Consider the following 23,867-nt stretch of genomic DNA (forward strand, 5'->3'; position numbering starts at 1 on the left):
TTCCCGCCCCCAAACACGCCCCTCTCCGCCCTGGGCACGCCCCTTCTCTCTGGTCAACAGCAGTGCCTATCAGCCCCTCTCTTCCTTCCAGGGGGCTTGGTACTGATCCCCCCTCAAGAAGACCCCGAGCATATGCTCTCTTGTTCGAACTTTACGGACACCATTAAGCTCTCCACGAGCCACTTAAGTACCCAATCCTCGAGGGCACCCCAGGATGCACAGAGAAAGCAGTAGGGTTGGGCCCCCAGGGGCCGCCTGTCTACCGGCAGAGGCCAGGGAGCCTGGGTAACACAGATACTTGGGTTTCAACAAAGACCTCTGCGCAGGCGCTACTGTCAAGACTGTGCGCAACCTAGGGAGGGTGGAGTGTGAGTGTTCGCGTGCGTGAAGCCCGGGACATTTATTTATTGTTCAGGTGGCACCTGCAAGCAAAGTTGTGGTTTCTCAGAAAGCTGCATTAAGAAATCGGAGCTGGTGAATTAAAAAGGCTAGCTTCCTCTCTCTGTCGCAGTCTTCTGAGCAGATTGGCCAGCGCTGAGACAGAGCCCCAGGCCATAGGCTGGGAGCTTAGGGAAGCTGGGCAGCTGTGAGGCAAGGGAGCTTTGTTGGCTGTTTTATTTCATGGTTCCCAGTCCTGACCTCAGGACCTCTTGCCCTCCCCTGCAAAGTGGCTCAGCTCAGCTCAGCTCAGCTCAGCTCAGCTCAGCTCAGCTCAGCTCAGCTCAGCTCAGCTCAGCTCCTGGTTTCTAACGCCCTTAGAGTCACAGGGCCATTTTAGAGTATGGAGTGGGTCTTCTAAATGCGTAGGTGCTCACATATTTGAAAACAGGTGGCATTAGAGTCTCTGAACCCCGATTCAGCACACTGCCAATTATGGCTGGTGAAGAGACGGCAAAGAGACTGTGCTCTGCCCTTCACTTCCTGTGTCACAGACTCTCTCTGCCGATTTCCCTTCCTGCAGCGGGCTAAAGATGAGCAGGCCACAGTCCCTCTTCAACTTAGCCTTTGCTTGGATTCTTAGAGAGTGATCCATTCTCTGGCAACCCGGGTTTCCTGTGGTTGGTGACCTGTTGGAATACATGTTTCTTTCCACAGCCCAAATGCTGGGCATCATCAGAACTGAGATCGTTATTTGTGTGCTTCTAAAACTTTTTTGTTTGTTTGTTTGTTTTTTGTTTTTTTGAGACAGGGTTTCTCTGTATAGCCTTGGCTGTCCTGCCTGCCTCTGCCTCCCAAGTGCTGGGATTAAAGGAGTGCGCCACCACTGCCCGGCGCTTCTAAAACTTTTGACCCACCAAATGCACGGACTTCCACCATAACTCCCAACTTCTCCAATCCATCCCCGCCCAACTGAAGAAGGAAACAGCCCACGGGGTGGGCCATCTCCCAGAGGCTTTCCAGCGTGAATCATGCTCTCTGCCCCAGTTCACCCTGTTGCCTCACCTGGCTTGGGATACAGGCCTCAGGTGTCCTGAACCCTCCTTGAATGTTTGACATGTGCTGCTGCTCTGCTCTGCTCTGCTGCAGTCTTCCTTGGTTAAATGCTTATATTTCCTCTGGAGAACAAACTGCATTTCGCAGAGACTCCTGTTCCTTAAGTAGGAGGGGCCGCCCTGCTGCCCAGTATTGGCTGCCTCTTATTTATGGTGGAGACTGTGGCTACCCACAGTTGCCTACTGAACATCCTCCGTCTTCTGTGAAGAACGGAGGGAAGGAAGGAGAGGTAAGGGAGAGAGCGACATTCGAGCGTAAGCCCACCTATTAGACACATGCTACACTCAACCCGCAAGAGGATGGTATGGCTAGAATTGTAACAGGTAACTGATAAAATATTGGGGTACAGCATACATCATACGTTGGGTTTTGCAGAAGTTCTGTTTTGTTATCTATGCTTCAGCTGTGTGTATTAGATTGTGGTATAAAATATGTATCACCATGGGGGGGGTGGGAACTAGTTTCAGTCAATCTTGATAATCCTCACCATGGCTTTCCTAGTTACTTTGAAGCTGGAAGTGGTCTCCATACTCACTTCTGGGCATCTAGAGGAGAAAGAATTCAGGGAAGAAGGGACTTGAGGGGAGGGTGGAGAAAACTTTAGTTTTCTTAGTAGAAAGAAGAGCTGTCTCCTTTGCCTTCTTGTCTCATGCAGATATAATATACAATGTCTGGGGCACTAGCAGCCAGTTTGAGATCATAACAGTATGTCAACGTGCTTTAAAGGCAGTGGATTATAAAGAAAAAGAACCCCAGTCTTTATTAAACATCTTTAGAGTACTGTCTTCAATAAGGCTTCACAAAAATGGTGGTGACATGTGGCCAGAGTGACAGCTCCTTCCTAGTTTATCTTGCCTCCTTAGCTTTCTCCTACCCTTCCTGCCCCCATCTCCCACCTGTCTGTTCTGGTTACACGGAACATGTCTCAGCCTTTGCACGTGGTGTTCCTTTGTCCCTAAGTCTCTTCTCCATACACTGCCAGGCTGACCCCTCACCTCCTTCAGGTCTTGACTGTTTTTTCCAGATCTTTTTGGGCCCTCAGTATGTCCCTCCCAACCCACACATACCCCTCTCTGTGTTCCATGTCTTCGTCTTGGGCTCCCTAACTGAGGAATGCCCTTCCCTCGGCTGCTGAGCACCTGGGCCATCATGGGGTTGTGTCAGTACCCAGGATGCTCCTGGTTTTCTTTTACTTAGCAGATTCAGGAAAGATACAGGCTCGCAGAAGTCCCAGCTGCATTCCAGGTGAGGCATGGGTACTGTAAGGTTGAGGCTCAACCTCTGATGGAAAAACACCTGACCCACTCTCTCATGCAGAAACCCAGAAGAGAACTTCGGCTTGATTTGTAAGTAAGGGAGTTTAATGTGTCCTGGGCCCTGCTAAAGCTCATAGCACAGTCCAAGGTGAGGCCTGGGACCTGCTCTGCTCTAGGCTGGCTTGAGGCATCTGGGCACCCGGTTCTGTCATAAGGAAACTGGGAAATCATCTTTGTCCTTCTCTTCAGGGCCTCATGTGCTGAGATATAATTTAGATACTTGAATTCTGAAACATAGATGAATTGATTTTCATATAAATGATTTAAGATGAAAACCACTTTAAACCGCTTTTTTCCTTGTAAGTTTTTTATTTCACACTTATTTAGTGTGTGTGTGTGTGTGTGTGTGTGTGTGTGTATTGTATATATGTGTGTTTCTTCCACCCACTTATGGAGGTCAGAGGACAACAGATGCGGGTTGGGTCTCTGCATTCTGTGGGTCCCAGGACTTAGGTCATTAGGCTTAGGGGCAGGTACCTTTCCTGATGAGCCATCTTACCCACCCACCCTCCTTTTCTGAGACAAGGTCTCATATAGCTCAGACTAGCCTGGAACTCACTATGACTATGTAGCTTCTTACCTCCACCTCCCAAGCCCTGGGATGGTGGGAGTACGTCACTGTGCTTGGCTCTGAGAACCATTTTCAAGGCCATTCCCTTAGAATAAGTTAGGCAAGGCAGTGGTGGCACAGGCTTTTAATTCCAGTACTTGGGAGGCAGAGGAAGCACAGGCAGGTGGATTTTGAATTAAAATTAGTTATTGATTTCCCTTGTCCCTTGGCAGATGGCTTTGTGTGGTCCTCAATGTCTCCACTATGAGATTCACAAGTGCCTTTTCTGAACAATTGTTCAAGAACTTAAGTGTGATCCCAAAGGAACTTCTGTGGCTGGTGACTGCACCTGATTTGCTGGAGTCCCCTGTCACACATCACTGCCAGGCCTATTTGCTTGGGTGTGGTCCTTGAGTGAGGGTATTGTATTCTCTGAATGTGCAGGAGGTTTTGTGAGGGCTTGCTCTTGGGTTTCAGGTAATTGCTCCAAAAGTCAGCCTTCCGCCTAGCCACCTTTTCTCTGTCAAATGGTTTTCAGCAACTCCATCTGTTAAAGTGCAAATAATAACTCTGGGCTGATATGAAACTCTCAACCCATATCAAAGCCTGGCTGCAAGTGATCATTTATCCCCCAAATGGACATAAATTCCAATGGCATACTCACAACTGCCTTCTCGATGACGTGAACATGTTTTTTGTTTGTTTGGTTGGTTTGGTTTTAATGGCAATGCTTTGGAATTGCCTTTGTACCCCGAGCCACATAACTCCTTAATGATAGCTAGCACTGGGTTTTCCCAGGAGCCTTTACCGGGTCACATGGCTGGAGTGCTGCTGAGAGCAGAGAGAACTGCCTGGGAGCCCTTCCTCCCTTTAGTTCTGGAGGAAGACAAAGGTAGAACCAACAGTTGTTCCCAAATCCTGTGGGGGGAAGGGCTGGCCTGAAGTCTCCGGAGAGCATCTTTCTTAGCTGCCCCTCCTTCTCACCTTCTTATCTTCCTGATTCTGATGGAGGGAGAAGGTGACTTCATCCAAGAGGACATGTTAGAAGGCTGGGGAGGGAAGCGAGTGCCTTAGCTTTCCGAGGCTTCCCCTGCCTCCCAAGCTCTTGGCCAACACCATCTGAGCTCCCCACCCCCATCCTCCCAACCACCACTTCACACTTGAGCCTCACTAGGCATCCATACTTCTGTCTTCCTCATCCTCAGAGAGCGTGGGCTCCTGGAGGGCTCAGACAGCTGCGGGGTGAGGGAATGATACATGCTATCATCTAGGTTGTCATTGCTGTGGATTGTTGCATAATAAAAAGAAGATGCACACAGTGCAGCTGCATGGCTCCTCAGCCTTCTGCATTTCCACAGAATTTGTCTTAGTCACAGCAGAAAGTGGCTTCATATTTTTATTCCTTCTATAAACCACTGGGCTCAGGGAGCCACGGGAAACAGTTCAAGGGCAGGAAGGCTTACAGTAGGACACTGCTCTTCACAGGAATCATCCGAGGGAATTGTCCAGTTCCCCACAAAGAGCCTGGGGTTGCCTGGGAACCCTGGTTCCTGAGAATGGGGAGCCTCTGCCACAGAGACACTGGAACCAGGATCTTCCCTCAAGCCAGGATGTGAAGCCGGCAAAGGAAGCAGAGACCTCCCAGACGGAGAGACAAGGACCCTCAGGGAATACAGATCACTCGCATACACACAAGGGCCATCTGTCCAGCTCTGGTGTTTCTTAACAACAGAGAATCCCAGGGAATTCACCAAAACGAAGAGGCTTCTAAGGAATGCAAAACATTCCTAGGGCCAGGGGCAAGCTGGCCTCCAGCCTGTGGCCTTGACATGAAGAAATAAAAGATGCTTCAGTTGAGTGGATCTCACCTCTCTGAAGCTAAAGCCCACCCTCCAAGTTGGGACTGGGTGCTCAAAGACTTGTGTGTTGGGGGAAGGCAGAGCCATAGACTTGCCAGACTTCTGATACGTTCTCTCCATTTTGGATTGGGCGCTGGCTTTACATTCCAGAAGGTCTCTCTTGGCAAAAGGATAAACATAGTCATTTCAGCTGGGAGAGCGAATGACCAGTAGTTCATTAGGATTCATCAGAGAAACAGTACAGATAAGGCATGCGTACAGCCGGTGGTCGGAGTCCTCCACATCTGACCAACTGGAGCTTAAACATATGCAGGAAAAGCATTGCAACTATACTAACACTATAGGACTTCCCATTATTAGTCCCTATGCTTTACAGTGAAAAATCACTTATACTGTGTTCACATTGTTTTACGGAATGAGGTCAGTCAGTGTATGGAAGCATACAGGTGACTTACATAGAAATATAACATTTCCTTAAGGGTCTTGGGTATCAGCATCTTTAGGTATACATAGTGGACTGGAACCAGTGGCCCAAGAAAGTGGCTCAGGAGATTATGGGTTGGTGAATGAAAAGTCTGTTAGGCAGGACCCACAGGCTAAAGATTAAGACAATGGTTGATGTTGCAACCTGAAGTCTGCATACCAGTGAGCTGGGAACCCAGGCGACTGCTGAGCAAAATGGCTGGCAGTGATGCTTGTGTCATACAACCTCAGGCTTTCCTTTGGAGGCCCAAACTGGTCTAGTGAGGCCCACCCACATTGCAGAGGCCAGTCTCCTTATTCAAGGGCTTGTTAAGTTATATGCTAATCTCACTTAAAATACTTCCAGCATAGCAACCAGACTGGCATTTGATCCAACAACTGGGACTCTGGACCTATAGGCCAGCCAAGCTGCTACATGAAATTATCCATCATACACAGTGATGGCCTATTCTGGAGTGTGACCAATAGTCCAAATTGCTTCATGTCCCCATGAAGAGACTCCATGCAAAGTGTGAGCCTGTAGCAGGCCTTCCAGGACTGCTTGGGATAAGAGCCATCCTCTTTTCCTTGTATCTCAGTTATGAGTCTCACTATGTAGCTCAGGCTGGCCTTGAACTCACAATCAGGTAACCACATGCAGCTGGAATTTCATGCTTTAATGTATATATATATCTATGTGACCTGTGGCAATTCAGGGGACTTTTGTTTCTCCTCAGCTTTATGAGTTTATATTATGGATTGCCAAAAATTTTCTGTGAAGGAGCAATGGATATTTTCAAGGTACCTAAACCACTGAAGCAAAAGTAATCATCAACCATAAGGAAATAAATAAGTTTGACAATAAAACTTTATTTATAAAACAAGCAGAAAGCCCAACTCATCTATTTTGCTCTCTGCCAAACCTGTGAAAGGACATTATAAGCTACACTGTGGCTTCAGATTGTTTTAGGTATAAAGAAACAAATAAACAAAACAAAGAAGATTCCATTATCTCACATAACGAAAAGCTCAGACACTGATAATCTTGAGCTTCGTTTATTCAGTGTCTCAAAATCGTCTTTAGGGACCACAGTCTGTTTACCATTGGCCATCTTCAGCATTTTGGCCCAGAAACTCCTGCTGCTTGTCAAAGGCTTCCGAGCTTCCAGAAGACACATTCACATTTGGAGGAAGAGGGAGGGAAGGCCACAGTGGTGATCTTGTCGTGCTGAGGAAATCCTTCCAGAGGGTTTCTCTCACTACCACTGGCCAGAGCCAGAGATGGTACCTCTCTGAGGCTGGGTGGCTATACATCTGTCCAAGGGGCAGGCATGCAAAGTGTGATGGTGCATGGGGAACTTCAGACTCTCCAGGTAGCAAATGCTGCTCACCAGAAGAAGCTCAGCTGGAGACAATGGCCCCTGTTGTGCTGAGCCAGCAGGTGACAAGGAGAGGAGGGAACTGGCTGGACCGACAGCAGGCTCACCAGTGGTTCTTTGCAGATCACCATGCCCAAGAACCACAATTCTAGGGAACTGAGAGCCTCCCTGCTAGAGAAAGGCAGTATGACCATGGGGCACAGTGGGCTACCCATAACCACAGCATTAGGAACTGAAAATGGGGAATGAGGAACAGCCCTTGGGGCTAAGGGGGTTGGGCTGGGGCCGGAGATAAGTGCTGGAGCAGGAGAATAGGATCTTGGAGATGTTGTTTGGGTTGGGGTCTTCTGTCAACTTCACTAGAGACCCCAGGAGTCAGCGGCTGCTCCTTATCAGCACTGGCAGGGAAATCCTTGCTGAGCCTAGGGTTCTTATCCCAGGTTCCGAGATGGTAGTGGAGAGGCCTGGGGTAGTTTTTACAGCACTTTCTGCCCATCAGAGGTGGGGGAGGGACACTCCAAGCATGTGAGCACAAGGAGGTTCATTTGGCAGCAGGTGGAGGACTCATTACTCATCGAGGCAGAACCACAAAGTGCTGTGAACTCAGTTCCCTAAAATGCCGCACCTATGTTGAAGATTCTGCAGACTGACTAAATAGAACTCCATGATTGCGGAGCTCGGATGCTGCAGAACGAGAGCAGAAATTATCCTGGGCTGGCTGTAAGCTTGTCACTGATCTATCTCTCACCTCTGTATCTGGCTTTCCATTACTTACCACTTTTACTGTGAGAGCTGTTTTTGTGTCTGTAGTCTACAAAGGTGAAAGTAAGTTTGTCAACACCTATTCTGGGAGCTTTACGAATGTCTGGGTCTACACAGGTTGGCCCTCTCAACCCCCACCTCCCTCATCCTCCCTGCCCTTTTCTATTCATCTATTCCTTGATAAATGGGGCCACAGGTGACTTAAGTAGAAGGAAAAGTGTTTACTCGGGACTGAATGCTTGTATGTCCATCTGCTACTCCTTTGCACTCAAACTTATCTGTTGAAGTCCTGGTCCCCAGTGAGATGGTGTTGGGAGGTAAGGTCACTGGAAAGTGACTGGGTTATTTACATGGAGTCTGCAGGAATGGAAACAGTGTCACAGTAAGCAGGGACACAAAGAGATTTCTACCTTGGAAGTTGTATGAATCAGGAAGCAGCCCCCCCCAAGCCCCTTCCCATGCTGGAGTCCTGACCCTGAGCTGTCAGAACAGTGCTGGTTAAGCCTGGTTTGCACTGTCTGTTTGATTCTGTTGCGTAAGTCAGGATATTTAGGTCAAAGCTGTCCTCACTCAGAGATGAGGGGAGATAAGAACAAATGTCTGTCCACCTGACACAGTTCACCAATGGCAGACTACAGAAACAATTCCACTGAGTCTGGCCTAGTAAGCCAGTGAGTTTATAGTTTATTACCTGGACTATGGAGGCCAAGGTAGCTATACCACCAGAAAGCCCAGGCTAGTATCAGTGATGACTCCCAAAAGCTGCATCCCTGGGCTCCCTGCGTAACTTTAAGGTAGAGTCTCCCCTACCCTGAGCATCACTGCTTTCACAAGGGAGGGGCTTATGGATCCCGCAACTCTGCCTTTCTGAGACTTCCAAGTTTCCTTAGCCTGTGGGTCTTAAGAGCCCGCATCCCCCAGCTAGAAAGGACTGTTCCAGAGGAGACACTTCACAGCAGAAGGGGTTTCTGAGCAGGCTCTAGAGCTAAAAGCAGGCGAAAGGCACCCACAGGTGAAGTCTATAGCCAGCCCAGCCTTTGGTCTCCTGCTGGTGTTAGTATCCTTGTCTGGAGCCCAGTGGGGAAGACCCAGTACTGGCTAATGTGCAGACTAATGTGCCCATGACTAAATTCTTCATGCGTTGGTTTCCCCATCCACAAGGTGGGATGGAAGCAGACCAAGACTTCCAGGCCATGAGGACCAAAGGAGATGAAATGTCCTACACAGGGCACACACTCAGGGCAGCTTGATTCTGTCAGTGGTGACTATCCTTGTGTATCTGACCAGAATTCTGCTCTTACTCTGGAGGGAGGCCCAGGAAATGCATGAAGGAAACAAAACTTTTCCAGGTCCAGGTATGCTGGGATGTAGGAGAGTCAGTCATTCCCAGGGCTCCACAGCCTGGTTATACAAGCAGTAAATAAGGGGGGAGGGGCAGCTGGACAGGAATGGGTGACACTCCCGAGAATCCCCATAATGGAATGGCTTTGTAGTGATGCAGCTACTTCTGAATCATCCAAGCTCATGCAAGCAACTCCCTACCTGTAAGTAAACCCAGTAAATAAACTACCTCACTGACTCATGAGGCTAGACCTGGGTGGAATCCTTGTTTGTTTGTTGTTGGTGCCGACTAGAGTGAAAAAACATTATTTTTTCACATCTCCCCAGGAAAAGTCACACAATAGATACAACCCAGCTCTCCTCCCTCCATTTCTAAACTGCCCAAATTCCTCACATGATGTAGCTAGCATTTGTGATTAATTGTGAGGCCCTGTCTGCCTCCTGTTAGCCACACTCAGCATACATCTTTGGGATCTGGCAGAGTACTAGACTCAGCTCTTTAACCCCAGTGTCTCATGGGATACCCAGTCCACACAGTAAGTACTTAATAAATATTAGCTGAGCTAAACTGACTCCACTCCTTAACACCGTTCTTGGAGCTTATACTGGCTCTGACAGTCTGAAATAAAGGAACATTCTTGTTCCACTCAGGAAAGAGGAACCAGCACTTGGGGCCTGAAAATATATCACTCAGTTTCCTGGAAGCCGGACACTCAAGTAAGTGATAGTGGCTGGGGATGGGTGTGGCCTCAAACAGAGCAGCTGCTTGGGGACAAATGAATCATTTTTCACTTATCTGCTCTTTGAAGAGTGTTTTGATTTGAGACTTCCTGGCGCTTCTGTATCTGTGAACTGGTAAACAGTCCCTTTGAAAGACTCCTCAGTCAGCCCCAGTATAGTCTCCACTTGCGCAGATTGTCTTAAGAGATTACACAAAGTCTCAGAAATTCTTGCTATTAAAAAAAATTACATTTTATTCTAGACTCTGGCTACCCCTTGGGCTTGCTCTGTTGCCCGATCACAAGTTCCCTGTTAATACAGCAGATGCCTCCAGCATCAGAGTGGCAGGACCCTTAGGGATGGTCTCCTGTAAGGAACAACCCAAGGCCTCAAATCTTAGCAGACCTGTGCTACTCTGAGCCTTTTGCCTTTGGGCAATCTAATCTCTCCGCAGCTGTTTCTCTCTTGTCAAACTGTGGAACCCAGACTATAACATAACTGGAATTCCACTTAACTGAAATTCTGCTTCTTATTTCCATGGCAACAGTTATGGCTTAGTTCTTCCCTCTTTCCCTGCAATGACAAGATATTTGGCCATTGGGGAAGTCCCAGAAGAAACCTCATCCCAACTATCATGGGCAGTCCTCTACCCATGAGATTCCACCCTTCCTTCCATTTCTAACCTGTAAGATACCTTGCAGTCCAACAGGCAGGCCAGAAGCTGTCCCCAGAGCTTCGAGGGCCAGGTGATAGGTGAATTTGTCTACACAGACAGCTTGAGACTCAAGCATACACAGGGTATGGGATGAAAGGTTTTCTTCTGAGATTTCAGCAAGGAGCAGGGTGGGATAGATCCCAGGAAAAGAGGTGTAGTTACTCTCTCAGACAAACACACCCTAGGCTGGGATAAAAGAACTAAATGGAACTTGATAGGAATGCCTTGCAGCCTAGAGAGACAACTATGGGCCAGAGGGCTGACCAAGAAGGGAGAACATTGTCTCAGAGTGGCTGTCGGCACCCACATCCCAGGGAGAGCATTGTCTCAGAGTGGCTGCTGTTGGCACCCACATCCCAGGACTGCAGCAATGGAGGGCAGAGGGATTCTGTGAAGATGTAGCTTGTGTCATTACATCTAAGCCCCAGCCAATCTCAGGGAGAGGCTATAATTAACCTCTCTTTACAACCAGGGGACTGGAGGCTGACAGGAGATCCATAAGTTTGGGCTACATCACTAGTGAAGGACAGGCACAGGGCAAGTGGGCAAGTGAGGGAGTGAGCCAGGGAGTGAGTGGAGCAGCTCTCTTGGATTCAGAGTGACTCAGAGAACCCTCTTCCCAGCAGTAGCAACAACAACAACAACAACCCAAAAGGCAAAAGGATTACTGTTTAATACAATGTGCTTCCATCTTGGAAAAAGTGTGCAATATCAATCACTTAAATCTCTGACAAAGGTAGGGGTGCACAGCAAATGAAGAAATAGTCACAAAAGGTCAATGACAGTTGAACCCCAACTCTTTGACCATCTGAGGATCTTCTATTGGCCCCCCTTCTTTTCTGAGACAAGGTCTAATGTTTCCCATTCCCAGCTAGACTGGAAATTATTTTACAAAGACTAGGACGACTCTGAGCTCCTGGTCTCCTGCTCCTATCTCCCTAGAGCTGTATTATACCCAGGAAGCAATGTCCTGACTTTATGAGGCAGGGGATTGAACTCAGTGTATCATGCCTGTTAAGGAAGTGTCTATCAACTGAGTTCTATCTTCAGCTTCCTCTCTAAGCTGTGGTCCCATTTTGAGAGAGCAAGATGCTGTGTCCCTCATGTCTCTTCTGTGCTTTTGAAGTTCCGGTCTCAGAGGCCCAGCAGGATGATGGAGCCCCTACCGTGACCCCTCCATAATCCAATACACGGAGTTCATATCTTTTTGAGTACAAAGCCAGAACACAGCCAAGTCACAAAGAGTGGAGAAAGATTTACTACCTGCAGCAGGCAATGAAAATATCAGAGTAATTCAAAATCAATGTCCTTCTCAAACCAAGAGAACACAGGACCTCATCCAGGAGACATATATTTATTTACATAATGGTGGACTCTCTCCTGGGCATGCTCACTTTAAGGTCATGATTTAAGAAGGAAAAATAATAGACCTATCTTTAGGGCCCGTTTAGTTCAAGGTCATGGTAAGGTAGGATAGAGAGCCAGGGAAAGACTATGGGAGCATTGAAAGGGAAAAGAAGCCCTCAGTTGGAGACCTATTTGGTGTTTAAAGAAACTTCAGTACAACTGATAAAACTGAAACAGCTTACAGAAATGCTGGTTTTCCTGAAGACATCTCAGGTAAAAATGCTATAAAACAATAAATAAAGCATGCGTACATAGGGCCAGGGCATTTGCAACCCCGAGTTAAACCTTTTCAGTACCCCTGTCTCATCCCTAAACCCAAATGATACACCCCATACTTTCACCTTATAATTTCATGCACAGAAGAACATTTTTTAACATATGGACTGCTTAATTTTTAAACTTTGCTTAATCACTAAATGTTGCTGTAAATGATACCCCAAATGATACCCTTGGAGCAGTGGGTCTCAGAGAGCACTGAGTCCTACACACAGCCATTGTGAAGACACTCAAGTGGGGAGTGGGGATCTCCTTTGGAGAAGCCCACACCATCACCATCGTGTATCAGTTATGTAGTGTCCTTCCCCCACTTCTTCCCCCATCCCCTCTCTCTCTGCCAGCACTTACATATACGTGAACAGTGAACTATCCCCGTCTTTATCCAATCAACTCTATAACTGGGTTCCACTCTCAGGTGTCCTGAAACTCTTTCCTGCTTTGGAGTCAATGCTCTGGATTTACCTGAATGGAAGCCGCTGAGGGAGGGAGTTTATTAGGCCACTGACTAAAGCTCTGAGCTGCAGCCTTCCCAACCCCAGGGTAGCACCTGTTTAAATGATAGGAACAGAAAAACTTCTGGGCCCACTCAACTTGTATCATAAAGTCCATATAAGTTGAGATATAGTTGAGAATAAGGAAACAGATGTGTTTGATACAGAACATGTTTTAATATAAGGATCTGCCTCTAATGCCACCTGCCTCACTTAGAGTCTTGTGCATCCTGAGCCCCCAGGCATCTCCAGGATGACAGACTTATATATGACAGTCTTGATTGCCCCACCCCATCTGACTCTTATGGAGGCTCCAGAGTGGGAAGGGCAGACCAAGGCTATCAAGATCTGCTCCTCCTATGCTCACCCATCCAGGAAAGATATCCCCCAGGAAGTTCTGCTGTTGAGGTCTTGGCCAGAAGGAAAGAATGGAAAGCTCAGAGATCTGCCCAGGAGTGGGGGTGGGGTGGAGTGCGGAGGGTTGGGAGGGGGGAAGACCTCTGGAAAGCTCAGAGATCTGCCCTGGGGAAAGACCTCTTTCAGAACAGGATGTGAAGAATTCTGTTCACACTGAGTTCTCAGAAACATTTTAAGTACATCTTGGTGAGAATAAATAAATAAAAGGGTGTTCAGAACTCCATGGTGCTGGTAGCAATAAACAAATCGCTGAATCCTCACTTAATAGAGAACTAGACACAGAGCCAAGGAGAATCCTGTGGGATCAGCCTATCTTGGGAGATGCAGAAACTGCTGCTGAGTGCAGCCTGGAGCAGTCCGGTAAGGGTGTGTGGAGGCTCAAATTATGTGATTCAAATTATGATGAGCTCAGAACAGTAAAAGTTACAGGGCTACAAGGCAGATTAGTGGTTTCATAGGACAAAAACTGGGAGGGGAAGAGTGAGTCTTAGTGGTTTCTGGGCTGGATTTCCTTTTTGGGTGTGGTGATGAGCGTATTAAGAAGTTGAGATACTGATGAGTATAATGAACTCAGATTAGAAATAGACTAAGACCCACTTAACTGTATGCTTTAAGTTGGTCAATTTTATGACAGCAGATTACATCTTAATAAGGATGTTTAAGAAAGCAAAACAAGCTAACCAATCAACTAACCAAGAGTCAAAGATTTCTGTTGAGAGACTGGTGGTTTGAATGAGAAACATCACTCATCTAGTTGGTGGCACTGTTTGGGAAAGTTCTGGATGCTTTAGGAGGTGCAGCCTTGCTGGAGGAAGTGCATCCCTGGGGGTGGGCATTGAGGGTTCATAGCCTCATGTCACTTTTCCCCTCCCCACTCCACCTCATTTCCGGTTGTGTGGATGAAATGTGACCAGCTGGCCTCTAGCTCCTGCTGCATGCCAGGTCTTCTCTGTTATTATGGACTCTAGCTCTCCGTAAGAACTGTAAGTCACATACACTCTTTCTTCCTTAAGTGCTTTTGGTCATGGTGTTTCATCTCAGCAACAGAAGGTAACTAACACAGAGACACAGGGAGAGGACCTGGCTCCTCTTGGTTAAGGGATTTGTTCCCTCTGGCCTCTGGCCTCAGTCAGGTTGGGAACTCTGCTCCCTGAGCTCCGGCCTTGCAATCTGGAGTTAAGAACAACCTTCTGGGTCTGCACTGGCCCTGCCTCACACAAATTCATGGTGTCATGGTAGTGTTTTCTTGCTCTTCCTCGCTGTGAGGTTCCCATAGTAATAGGGACATACCCACCCACACCCCATATTCCATATATTTTATTTTCCTCTGACTGCACTGTCTAACATCCTTCACTGGAAATGTCAAAGGAATGGCTCAGATGCCCCCGAGGTCGTCCATTAGATGTCTATCTTTTGACTTGAGGGATGAGTTGAATAGACCTTGCCTACATTCTCCAGCCCCCCTGGCTTGCTTTCTGCCTTCACGCCTCACAGTCTTAGCAAAAAATGTTCTGTCTGGCTGACACCAACTTCTAGGTTGCCTCATTTCCACACAGTTCCAAAACAAAACAAGACTGGACCATCTACAGCATCTACTTGGACTCTGAACACTGCCCATACAGTTAGTTAGGGAGTAGGCGAGAGGAGGGCAGGAAGCCCTGAGCTATCCTTCTGGAATGAGAGATGCTCTTCCGGTCAGCTTTCCTGGCAGTGAGCACAGAGTGGTATTGTTTTCCTGGGTGATTCTGAAATGCCCGCTGCCCAGCCCAGTCCCAGAGTATGCTGAGAATGCAGCCCGCTGCCAGGCTGCTCTCACTTGAGATCCAAATCTTCCTTTCTCATTTTTACCCTGGGCAATCTTGATTAGGCTGCCAGTATAGCCCTGGGCTTTTGGCACCAGTAGGCTGTATCCCAAGCAAAACGTACCATAGAGTTCTTGCTGAAGGATGAGCTCTTTGTTGGATGTGAGGGTGAACTCATGTTTTCTGTTCCTTTAGGGCTTAGAAAGTTGGGTCAGCAGCCTTGTGGAGAATGAAGCCATGGTCTCTTTTCCCACCCCTTGCCAAGAAGGAGACTATGTTGACTCCACATGGCAAGGCTTCATTTGTGCCTTGCTGGAGGTTACCACAGATCTGGCTTGGTACACTATCTCATTGTTCTGAATGCCTAGGCGCCACTAGGATATGAGCAGCTGACCAATGGAGACCGAGTTCCCTGCAGGGACTGTGGCTTTAGGAGTCTTCTGGCAGGTCTATCCATCTGTAGACCTCTAGCTGAGAAGCTCAGAACAGGTCAGTGGCCATGAGAGAAGGCAGAAAGAGTGGGGTCTGGGAGGGAGGGATGATGGGGGTTGTGTCAGAGCTGGTTTCCTCTGGTCCACTGTCACTATCACCCAGACCTTCAGTGAGGGATGGGATGATTCTGACCACGTTGTCTTCAAAGTGTACCTGCTTTTTCTTGGCCAAGGAGTCAGCAGGCTCCAGTGCCAGTTCCATTAGGGTATCTTGGGTCTGCAGGACCCGTGGCTTCTTGGTCCCCTTCAGGATGTTCTTCATGTGGATGAAGAAGGAGCCCGGTCCCTCCTTGAAGGCCTCATGGAAAGTATAGGTTTGCTCAGTGTCCCCAGAGCCTGTCGTGCTCACAACACTGCTGGAAGGGTCTGTGTACTGCTCCGTGGGGGGCGCCACCTCTGGAGCAGCCTTTCTTTTCTTTCGCTTGCTCAGCAAGAAGTAGGCTAGGCCAGTGATGATTAGCATGGAGCCTGGAAAAGATCTGGGAGGTCAAAACACTGCACAGACATGCCATGGAGAAAAACCAGAGGCAGAACAAGCCTTTCTCTCTACAGCACCACTGCTGTACCATACTGTACAGCCATGGTCAGCACCCTGATAGTCTAGCCTTCACACACCCACACCAGACTCAGGGGCTGACATGATGACATGACAAGGCTAAAAGGTTCAAAGAGGTCCAGTGCTATGTGGGACCAGGATACCAAAGAAGGGATTGGTCTGCTCTCTGTGCCCCACATCCCCTTCATATGGAGAGTTGGTCTATGGTTCTGACTTCATCACCACCCTCAGCTTCCCTCTCAGGGTGGATTATTGAGGGCAGGTATATAATGGCTTTGCTAGACATGGATTCTGATGGGGATGTTGAATTTCTTGGTTGTCTTCTCACTCCCAGAAATGTAGAGATTCCCCCAGTCCCCACCCAGTAAACTTGGGGAAATGTGGCTCTCTCATGTTCAGTGGCACAGGGAATACCGCCCATGAATCATCTGGGCCAGTCTGCAGACTCTCTGCTTCAGTCTCCTGCAAGGATCACAGCCCACCTATGGGAAGCCAGGCACCCTACCACCCATGCCCACCAGTTCCAGGGTCTCTTCAGTCTGCCTTTTTAGAGGGCGGGGCTTGTGGCTCGTTCAATGTAGGGTGAATCCTCCTGAGACTTTCTTCAGGGGCCATGACACATATGCTAAAGAAGAGAGCTTAGTCTCCTTCAGTTTCGTCTGGGAATCTTTTGGTATTTCAGATGAGCTCTTGGAGGGCTGTGTGTATATAAATAAGGAGGAATCAAAAGGAGGATGGTAGAAGAGAAAGCAAGAGACAGGTATGTAGAGGTGAGGATGTCAGTTCTGGGGTTAGAAAGTGAGCCACCCTGCAAGGCTCTAGGAGGGACAGAGGATAAGCTGGCATGCTCTTCAGTGCGCCCTCCTAACCCAAGCCTAGAGCTTAGAGCTGAATAGGTAGGTATCCAGGGAATATGGAAATGTCTGAGCTGAGGATTGACCATCTCTTTAAAAGTGGCCAGAGGGATGATAACCCAGGGTCCCATCAAAGGTCCAATCTCTGGATGGCTATGTACAGGAGGACTTCACCTCAGGATGGTCCTGCTGCTTGGTCAGCATAGTGGACATCTGACAGTCATGCTCACATACTGGGTTGGAGAGGGTAGATGGGCTGGTGGGGACTCTGAGAGACAGGACCTGGTCCTCCTACTTTAGATCACATCTGTTCAGGGCACACATATGTTCACGACACCTGATGCTCCTACCTGGAATGGTCACATGCCAGACCAGGACAGGGTGGAGGAAGCAGGCCACTGACAGCAGCATGTAGGCGAGGAACTTCTGGAAGCAGCCCAGCCAGTGGGCCTTCTCCTTTGCTCTGTATGCCAGAGACCCTGGCTGACACCTGGTGGGGGTGGGGTTGGAGGGGATTCAGCATTATTCGGTTAGTAGAAATCATTCCACCAAAGTCCAAGCTCTACAGAAGGGAGCCTGGGGCTGAGGCCTGCAGTATCTGTGATCACTGCAGTGGTTCTTGATGGAGTATCTGCAGGGGTTGGAGTCACAGAAGCCCAGGGTCCTCATGGTAGGTTTCCTGGTTAGGAGGCTTGCTTGGGCTACTCCAGAGGGTTCACAGGTTTTCTACAAAGCTTCCCTTAATCCATGCATGATTTTAACTGTGGTTTGGACCGACAGGAAAGGAAAGTTGATGGAAGTCTTTGGAACTTTGGGGAAAGTCTTTAGTATACAAGTAACAGTATAGTACAAGAACCATCACCCCAGGACCACTGTGTGGACTGAACACTGCACACTGCACAGAGAAAAAATAGGCTGATTCATCATGCTTGCTGTATCTTGCCAGGCACAGGGCAGAACAGGCCTGGACAAGCTTTTTTTTTTTTTTTTTTTTTTTTTTTGAGACATAGGGATAATCCAGGGTAAAGGCAGAGCCCTGATGCTGAGCAGATTTCTTCCGGGACATGGCCTAAAGGTTTCTTTACAGGCCAAGTAAGACAATTCCTGTCCTTGGACCTTGGATGCTCTCAGAGTAGCACTGTCCACAGGACCTTGTCTGGTATAGCTCATTGGCGCCACCTTGTGTCAGTCTGTGGGTGTACATGTACAAGTGCACACACAAAACAGACTTGTCCTTGTGTAGTGGGAGATGGTGCAGAGAGGACTCTGAGACTAAAACATTCCTGCACCTCCCTGCAACATCAAGAATCCTTTGAGGTAAAATTCAGCAGAAAGAGGAGCATGCTTCTGCCTAAAGGCTGAGCCTGGGAAGCAGTTATTAGTCCCCAAGGTGCTAAGGTCTGGATCTCACTGACCATTTGGGAACCTGACTATCTGGGCTTTGTTAGCCATAGACCAGGGTCTAAGCCCTTACCACACTGATGGCTATTTTTCACACAGTGAGCGTTGGCTGGGCAACAGTGGGGCCTTTATGGTCTGAATGTTAGAAAAGGCAGAGCCATTTCCTACACACAGCTCTGTTTCTTGCAGGCTGAGCCTTCTGCAGGGTCCTCAATTTATATCGGCTGCCTGGACACTGGCCCAGAGACTGAATGTCCTGGGGTAGGGAAAGCTGACTTTGCCAGGGAGTCTGGGTTAGAGTCAGGCCCTGACTGGATCTCGTCCAGCTGAGAACAACAGAAAGCAGGTGATTGGACTGTGCTGACCTAAGTCATCTCCAGGCCTGGTCTTGCCTGATTCTGAAAGGAGAACCAGTCCACAGTGGCCCCAGAAGCAGGACAACCTCAGCCATGGCCCTGCAGGTGAGGGATCTGTCTGGGTCTGGGCTAGGAAGGGATGTAAAGATTACTCCTGGAGGCTACTCACTTGAAGCAGACGGCCAACAGTTGAGCCACAAAGTAGGTCCCTTCACACACAGAGATGGTGACTCCTGTAAACCTGTGAGGGGGGAAAAAGTGAGGGAAGCCATACCTATCAGTCCCCCATGGATTTATCAAAGTTATCTCCTCTGATTCCCAGACATCTTCACTGACACACTGTCCAGGATCCCTGCCCCCATCAATTCGTGTCTCCATCCAACATCCTTCCAGTGCTGCCTGGATGACATACAGGTCTTGACTAGAGTGGCTGGAGCTAGGATCAGAGGTGAGGACAAAGCTGAGGCCAGCAGGTGAGGTGGTTTATACTCGGTATTTTAAGTGGACACGGGAAGGTGTGTTCTCTACCCTCTGGCCCAGCCTTAAATTTGAGCACTGTGCTGGTGGCTAGTTATTTTGTCAACCTGACACAAGCTACAGTTATCTGTGAAGAGGGAACCTCAACTGATGCCTCCATCAGATTGGCCTCTAGGCAAGTCTGTGGACATTTTCTAGACTAGTGATTGATGTGGGAGGGCCCAGCCCATTGTGGGTGGTGCTATTCCTGGGCTGGTGGTCCTGGGCTGTATTAAAAAAAAAATGCAAGCCATGTTGAGCAAGGTAGCAAACAGCTTTCCTTCATCATCTCTGCTTCAGTTCCTCTATCCAGGTTCCTTCCTTGAGTTCCTGCCATGACATTTCTTCATAACAGATTGTGCATGGAAGTGTAACATGCACAACAGACCCATTCCTCCACAAGTTGCTTTAACACAGCAATAGAAAGCAAACTAGGATGGCCCCGATGAAGATTCCCATTCTCAGTCTTTTTTTCCAATAGTTCACCCACCCAGAGCTTCTAAGTTTCCGCCCCTTGGCTTTCCTGACTTTTTGGTCTTCATCTCCTGTTCCTCTATTATTGCCAAAAATTCTGGGACACACCAATCTGAAGGTGTTTGCCTTGATCCAGAATGTTTATGCTCCAGGCATTCTAAAATCAGAATCTTCTAGAGGCAGATGTGAAATCAAAGGTTTCTGTCTGACTTCTTTTAATTTTATATACTAGAATCCTTGTGACTAAAGCTTCAGTTTTTGTTTGAAGAGCATTCCTGACCCATAGAATTGAAACTACATGCCATTTAAATTCCTTTATGACTACCCATAGGTAGCATAGGGCCTTTGCACAAGCTAGCCTTTCTTGGAAGTCTTCTCCTTCCTTCTGTTTGGTGAACTCTTGTTACCACAATGGCAGAGTCACTAGTCTGAGCTTCTAAAGGATTTCTCTGTATGATTAGCATGTGAGACCTGGGCCTATCCTGGGCAGGTCGTATGGAAGAATGCCCTGTGAATACCCATGGGGTCAAAGGTGGTGAGGGTAGATGCAATGGAGGTCTCAAGACCGTTGTCTCCTTAGGGTCATGGGTCTGTTTCTGTTGCTGATCAGCTGTGTGCATGTAAATAGAGACTTGGCCTTCCTGTGACTCAGTTTCTCACCTGTAAACCAGGGGTAACTATAAGGCTTCACCAATGAAATTATTACCAATGAGATGAGTAGATAGATGTCTACAGGTCCCTTAGAGCTGTGCTTTAGAACATAACCACCCTTACATAGATGCTTTTCCTCTCTGTGTGATTATGGTACATAATCTCTTCTTTCTCCTACTCTCCTCACCATCTGCCCAGTTCTTACCCCTTTAGTTTTAAAATGATGGGAACATAATGATTGAATTGTGCCAATCACAACCTAGAAGCCTTATAGAAACCGACTCCTTTGGCCTTTGCAATGCTTTTACGATCAGCAGTTGTACTAATGTCAGTTATGAATGGGGAGGCTGAGGGCCAGACCTTTGCCCAGGACTACACAGCTCATCGATGGCAGGTACCAGATGGGAACCATCCCTGAACTTTGGAGATCATGAGACTAAGAAGGCATGTGCTTTGCAGAAACTCTCAGCAGAGCTGTTTTCTACATCCTGAGGCAGAGGGCAACTGAGACTTGGTGGGTTAGTGGCTCACTCAGACTTTCTGTAAGGTGTTAGTGAGTTAGGGGGCGGGGGATGGCAGGACGGGAACGGGTGCTGATCTGTGGGTGTCAGAGAACAAGGCATGAGTAGAGGAGAAATTGTGTGAGTGTGAGGGGCAGGGAGACTTGAGGCTGGAATGAACACAAGGGAGATTGCCTGGGCATTGAGTCCCCTCAAGACTGGGCAGAGCCCCAAGGAAGAGCTGCCATTGAGGGCAGAAGGTATCCACATTACCTAACTTGAAGCATACTGGTGAATTACCAGTGTTGTGAGAGAGAAGGCAGGTTCATTCTTGCTGCAGGGGCCCAGGGAGGCAGTGTCTGAGGGCATTGAGATGTGCTGTGTCCACTTGAGTGCTCCATGGGTACACAGAGCATGAAGGCCAGGCAGTAGAGAGGGCTAGAAGTCCCCAGGCACAGCCAAGTATCAAGAAATAAGTTAGCAGTGTAGACATGAGCTCTGAAGGTGGGCTATAGCTGGAGGGGGCAGATGTGAGAGTTAGCAGTGTAGACATGAGCTCTGAAGGTTCACAGCAGTTGGGAGGTGGCAGATGTGAAATTTCTAGGGGCAGCAGAGAGCCTACATTGAGGTAGTGGGTAGAATGGCTGCCTAGGGCAAAAGTCATCCACCAAGGTGCAGGATAACATTAGTGAGGGGAAGGAAATGGCAGAAGATGCAGCCTGAGACCTGGGGGCAGAAAGAGGCAGTTGAGACATTCTACTGCTGGGACACCGATCCTTCCTCCAGCATTCCTTTAGCCAGTAGCCTAGGGCAGGATTGCAGAGATACCGAATCATAGGTTCAGGGACCCAGCTCCCTCACTGCTTGTGACATCCCTGCACAGCCATTTCTTTCTTGCCAAAGTATATTGGTGCAGCTGATCATGGAGAGGTAGAGTTAGCTTGGGAGGCAGAGTTCCATGCCTTGATATGAGACGTGTTTCTCTTTAGCTCAATGACAGGATGGCTGCTGCATCCTGAATTTGACCATCTTTATAACTAGGACAATTTACATGCCTCTCATGGTGCTAAACTAAATGACAAAATACATATTAGACAATGAACTGTACTTGCCATACAAGAGAACTATGTATGTGTATATGTATATGTACACACATATATATGTATTGGTGTTGGCTGAATAAGGAAGTGGCTATAGGGATGTATAGATATTAGAATGGGTGGGTAGAGTTGATGGATAAAATGTATAGATGGTTGTGTGGGTAGGTGTGGGAAGTCATGACAAGGCCTTACTCTTGGCAAACACTCACCCTTGGCTCTCCTATCTACTATTCTTCTTTCTGCTTACCTTCCATGATTCACTTGTCAGTTCTTAGAACTTCAAACAAAGCCTCATAGCAACCCACCTTAGTAACCCTTCCTCCTGATCTCTAGATTTAGCCAACATCCTGCTAGATAGATGTTTTTAGAACTCCTGGTAATGGAAAGGCTTTGTGAGAATAACTTAGTTAGACCCCACAGCTGCAGCTCGCTTCCTCCACCTGCAAAGCCCTCTTTCCTTTCCTACCCCTCCCCATAGCCTGTTTTCAGAGTATATAACCTGTGTGAACAATAAAATCTTTGCCAGCTTGATCAGACTTCTTGACTTGCTGTGCCTTTCTATTTTCTCACACATCTCAGTCCTCTCCACAGGGTCTAGGGGTCCCACTTGATTGTCGAGCTGGCCCGGACAGGTAGGTGGGTGGAATAGGTAGATGGGTGGGTGCATAAGAAACTAAGTATTCAGATGAACAGGTGAATAGGCAAGTCTGTAGGTGGATAAATGGGTAAGTGGAAATGTTGGTAGGTGGGTAAATGGATAGGTGGAGGAGTGATTTGATGAGGAATAGGTGCATGTAGTAGGTAGGGTGTATGGATGAGGTGGATTTTTGGATAAATAATGGACAGGTGGATGTGTGGAAGGGCAGGCAGATGTGTTCATGAGAATCTGGAAGGATGCTGGCTGATTTATGGGATCTTCCCAAACCTGGACTTACCTTAGCAGCTTCTGTGGCTCCACTTCTGGATGGGAAGGAATTAGCATAGGAAGTGGGTTACCCTGTGTTACTCTGAGTAGACAGACATGGGGGAGCTGGAACATGCAGGCAGGGGGAGCACAGGTACTTATACTCACAGCAGATAGAAGGCCAGGCTTTTGAACCGCCCCCGGAGAAAGGTCTCGGTGCCCACTCCAATCAACACTGCAGGGGAAAGAGGAGAGGGGACAGTGGGTCTGGGCAGGCCACCCCACAGTGTTGTCCTGTGAGGACTCTTGGCTGAGGCATGAGTTTCTTCCTGAGGTCTAAGAGCTAGGGCAGTCCCCTTCCGTGTATACTGACAACTGTGGCTAGGTAAAGAGACCAGGAAGGCTGCTTCCAGGCAGTCCCTGAAAACCCAGGAAGAGCCTGAAGAATATCCTAACCATACAGCACGGAAGCCATTCAAGGTCCATGTGCCCTAGAGACTGCCCAAACTAAAGCCAATGGCCCTTCAGGTTCATGACTAGTCTCTGTAGTGGCTTCTAAGACTCTTGCTATCCTGGGCCAGGCCAGTGTATGTGTTTTATGGCTTGCCATGGGTGAAAGGTACCTAGATTTCATTCTCTTGCCTGGATCACTTAGCTTGTGTTTGACGTGTGGCTTCCACAAACATAAGATAGTCACCCTAAAATTCAGAAGGTTATCAGCCTAGAATTAAGGGGATGTTCACTCTGAAGGTGACTCTCACAATCAAAAAAGCACTCCCTCAGAATTGAAACAGATGCTCACAGTAAACATAAGGAGATATTTACTTCCTTGTTGGCTTTAGCCCCTCTGAGCCCCTAGAAGAGTAATAGAGGGTGATTTGCAAGATGCAGTTAGAAGGATTGGACTTCCGGGCTACTTGTGCACCAACAAGGCTTCATGTAGGACCTGGGATAGGAAAATCAATGAGCAATGTCAGACAGTGAGTGGAAGGGCTCTTTGTCCACAGTGACATTTGTTAATGAAGTAAAAATGTGAAAATGGGCATAATCTTTCCTCTTGAGAGGGCCGGTAG

At 48.0% G+C, this 23,867-nt stretch overlaps 1 protein-coding gene across 3 annotated transcripts in view; it reads right to left on the reverse strand.

Annotated features, from left to right (window-relative positions):
- Positions 1 to 11,249: 11,249 nt before the first annotated feature.
- The window catches only part of Tmem72 (transmembrane protein 72), a 28,243-nt gene continuing 15,625 nt past the window's right edge, over positions 11,250 to 23,867 (reverse strand). For 2 of the 3 annotated variants that reach the window (XM_076940364.1, XM_034512344.2), the window contains 4 exons: positions 22,963 to 23,029; positions 18,819 to 18,890; positions 17,243 to 17,382; positions 11,250 to 15,950 (listed from right to left, as the gene is read on the reverse strand). In XM_076940364.1, the coding sequence (XP_076796479.1) occupies positions 15,472 to 15,950; positions 17,243 to 17,303 (540 nt within the window). In that variant the 5' untranslated portion in view covers positions 17,304 to 17,382; positions 18,819 to 18,890; positions 22,963 to 23,029 and the 3' untranslated portion in view covers positions 11,250 to 15,471. Of the gene's footprint in view, positions 16,737 to 17,242; positions 17,383 to 18,818; positions 18,891 to 22,962; positions 23,030 to 23,867 lie in introns of those variants that run through there. The other variant, XM_076940365.1, reaches the window with a different exon arrangement.

The sequence above is a fragment of the Arvicanthis niloticus genome, chromosome 9 (genome assembly GCF_011762505.2).
Source record: "Arvicanthis niloticus isolate mArvNil1 chromosome 9, mArvNil1.pat.X, whole genome shotgun sequence".
Lineage (NCBI taxonomy): Eukaryota > Metazoa > Chordata > Mammalia > Rodentia > Muridae > Arvicanthis > Arvicanthis niloticus.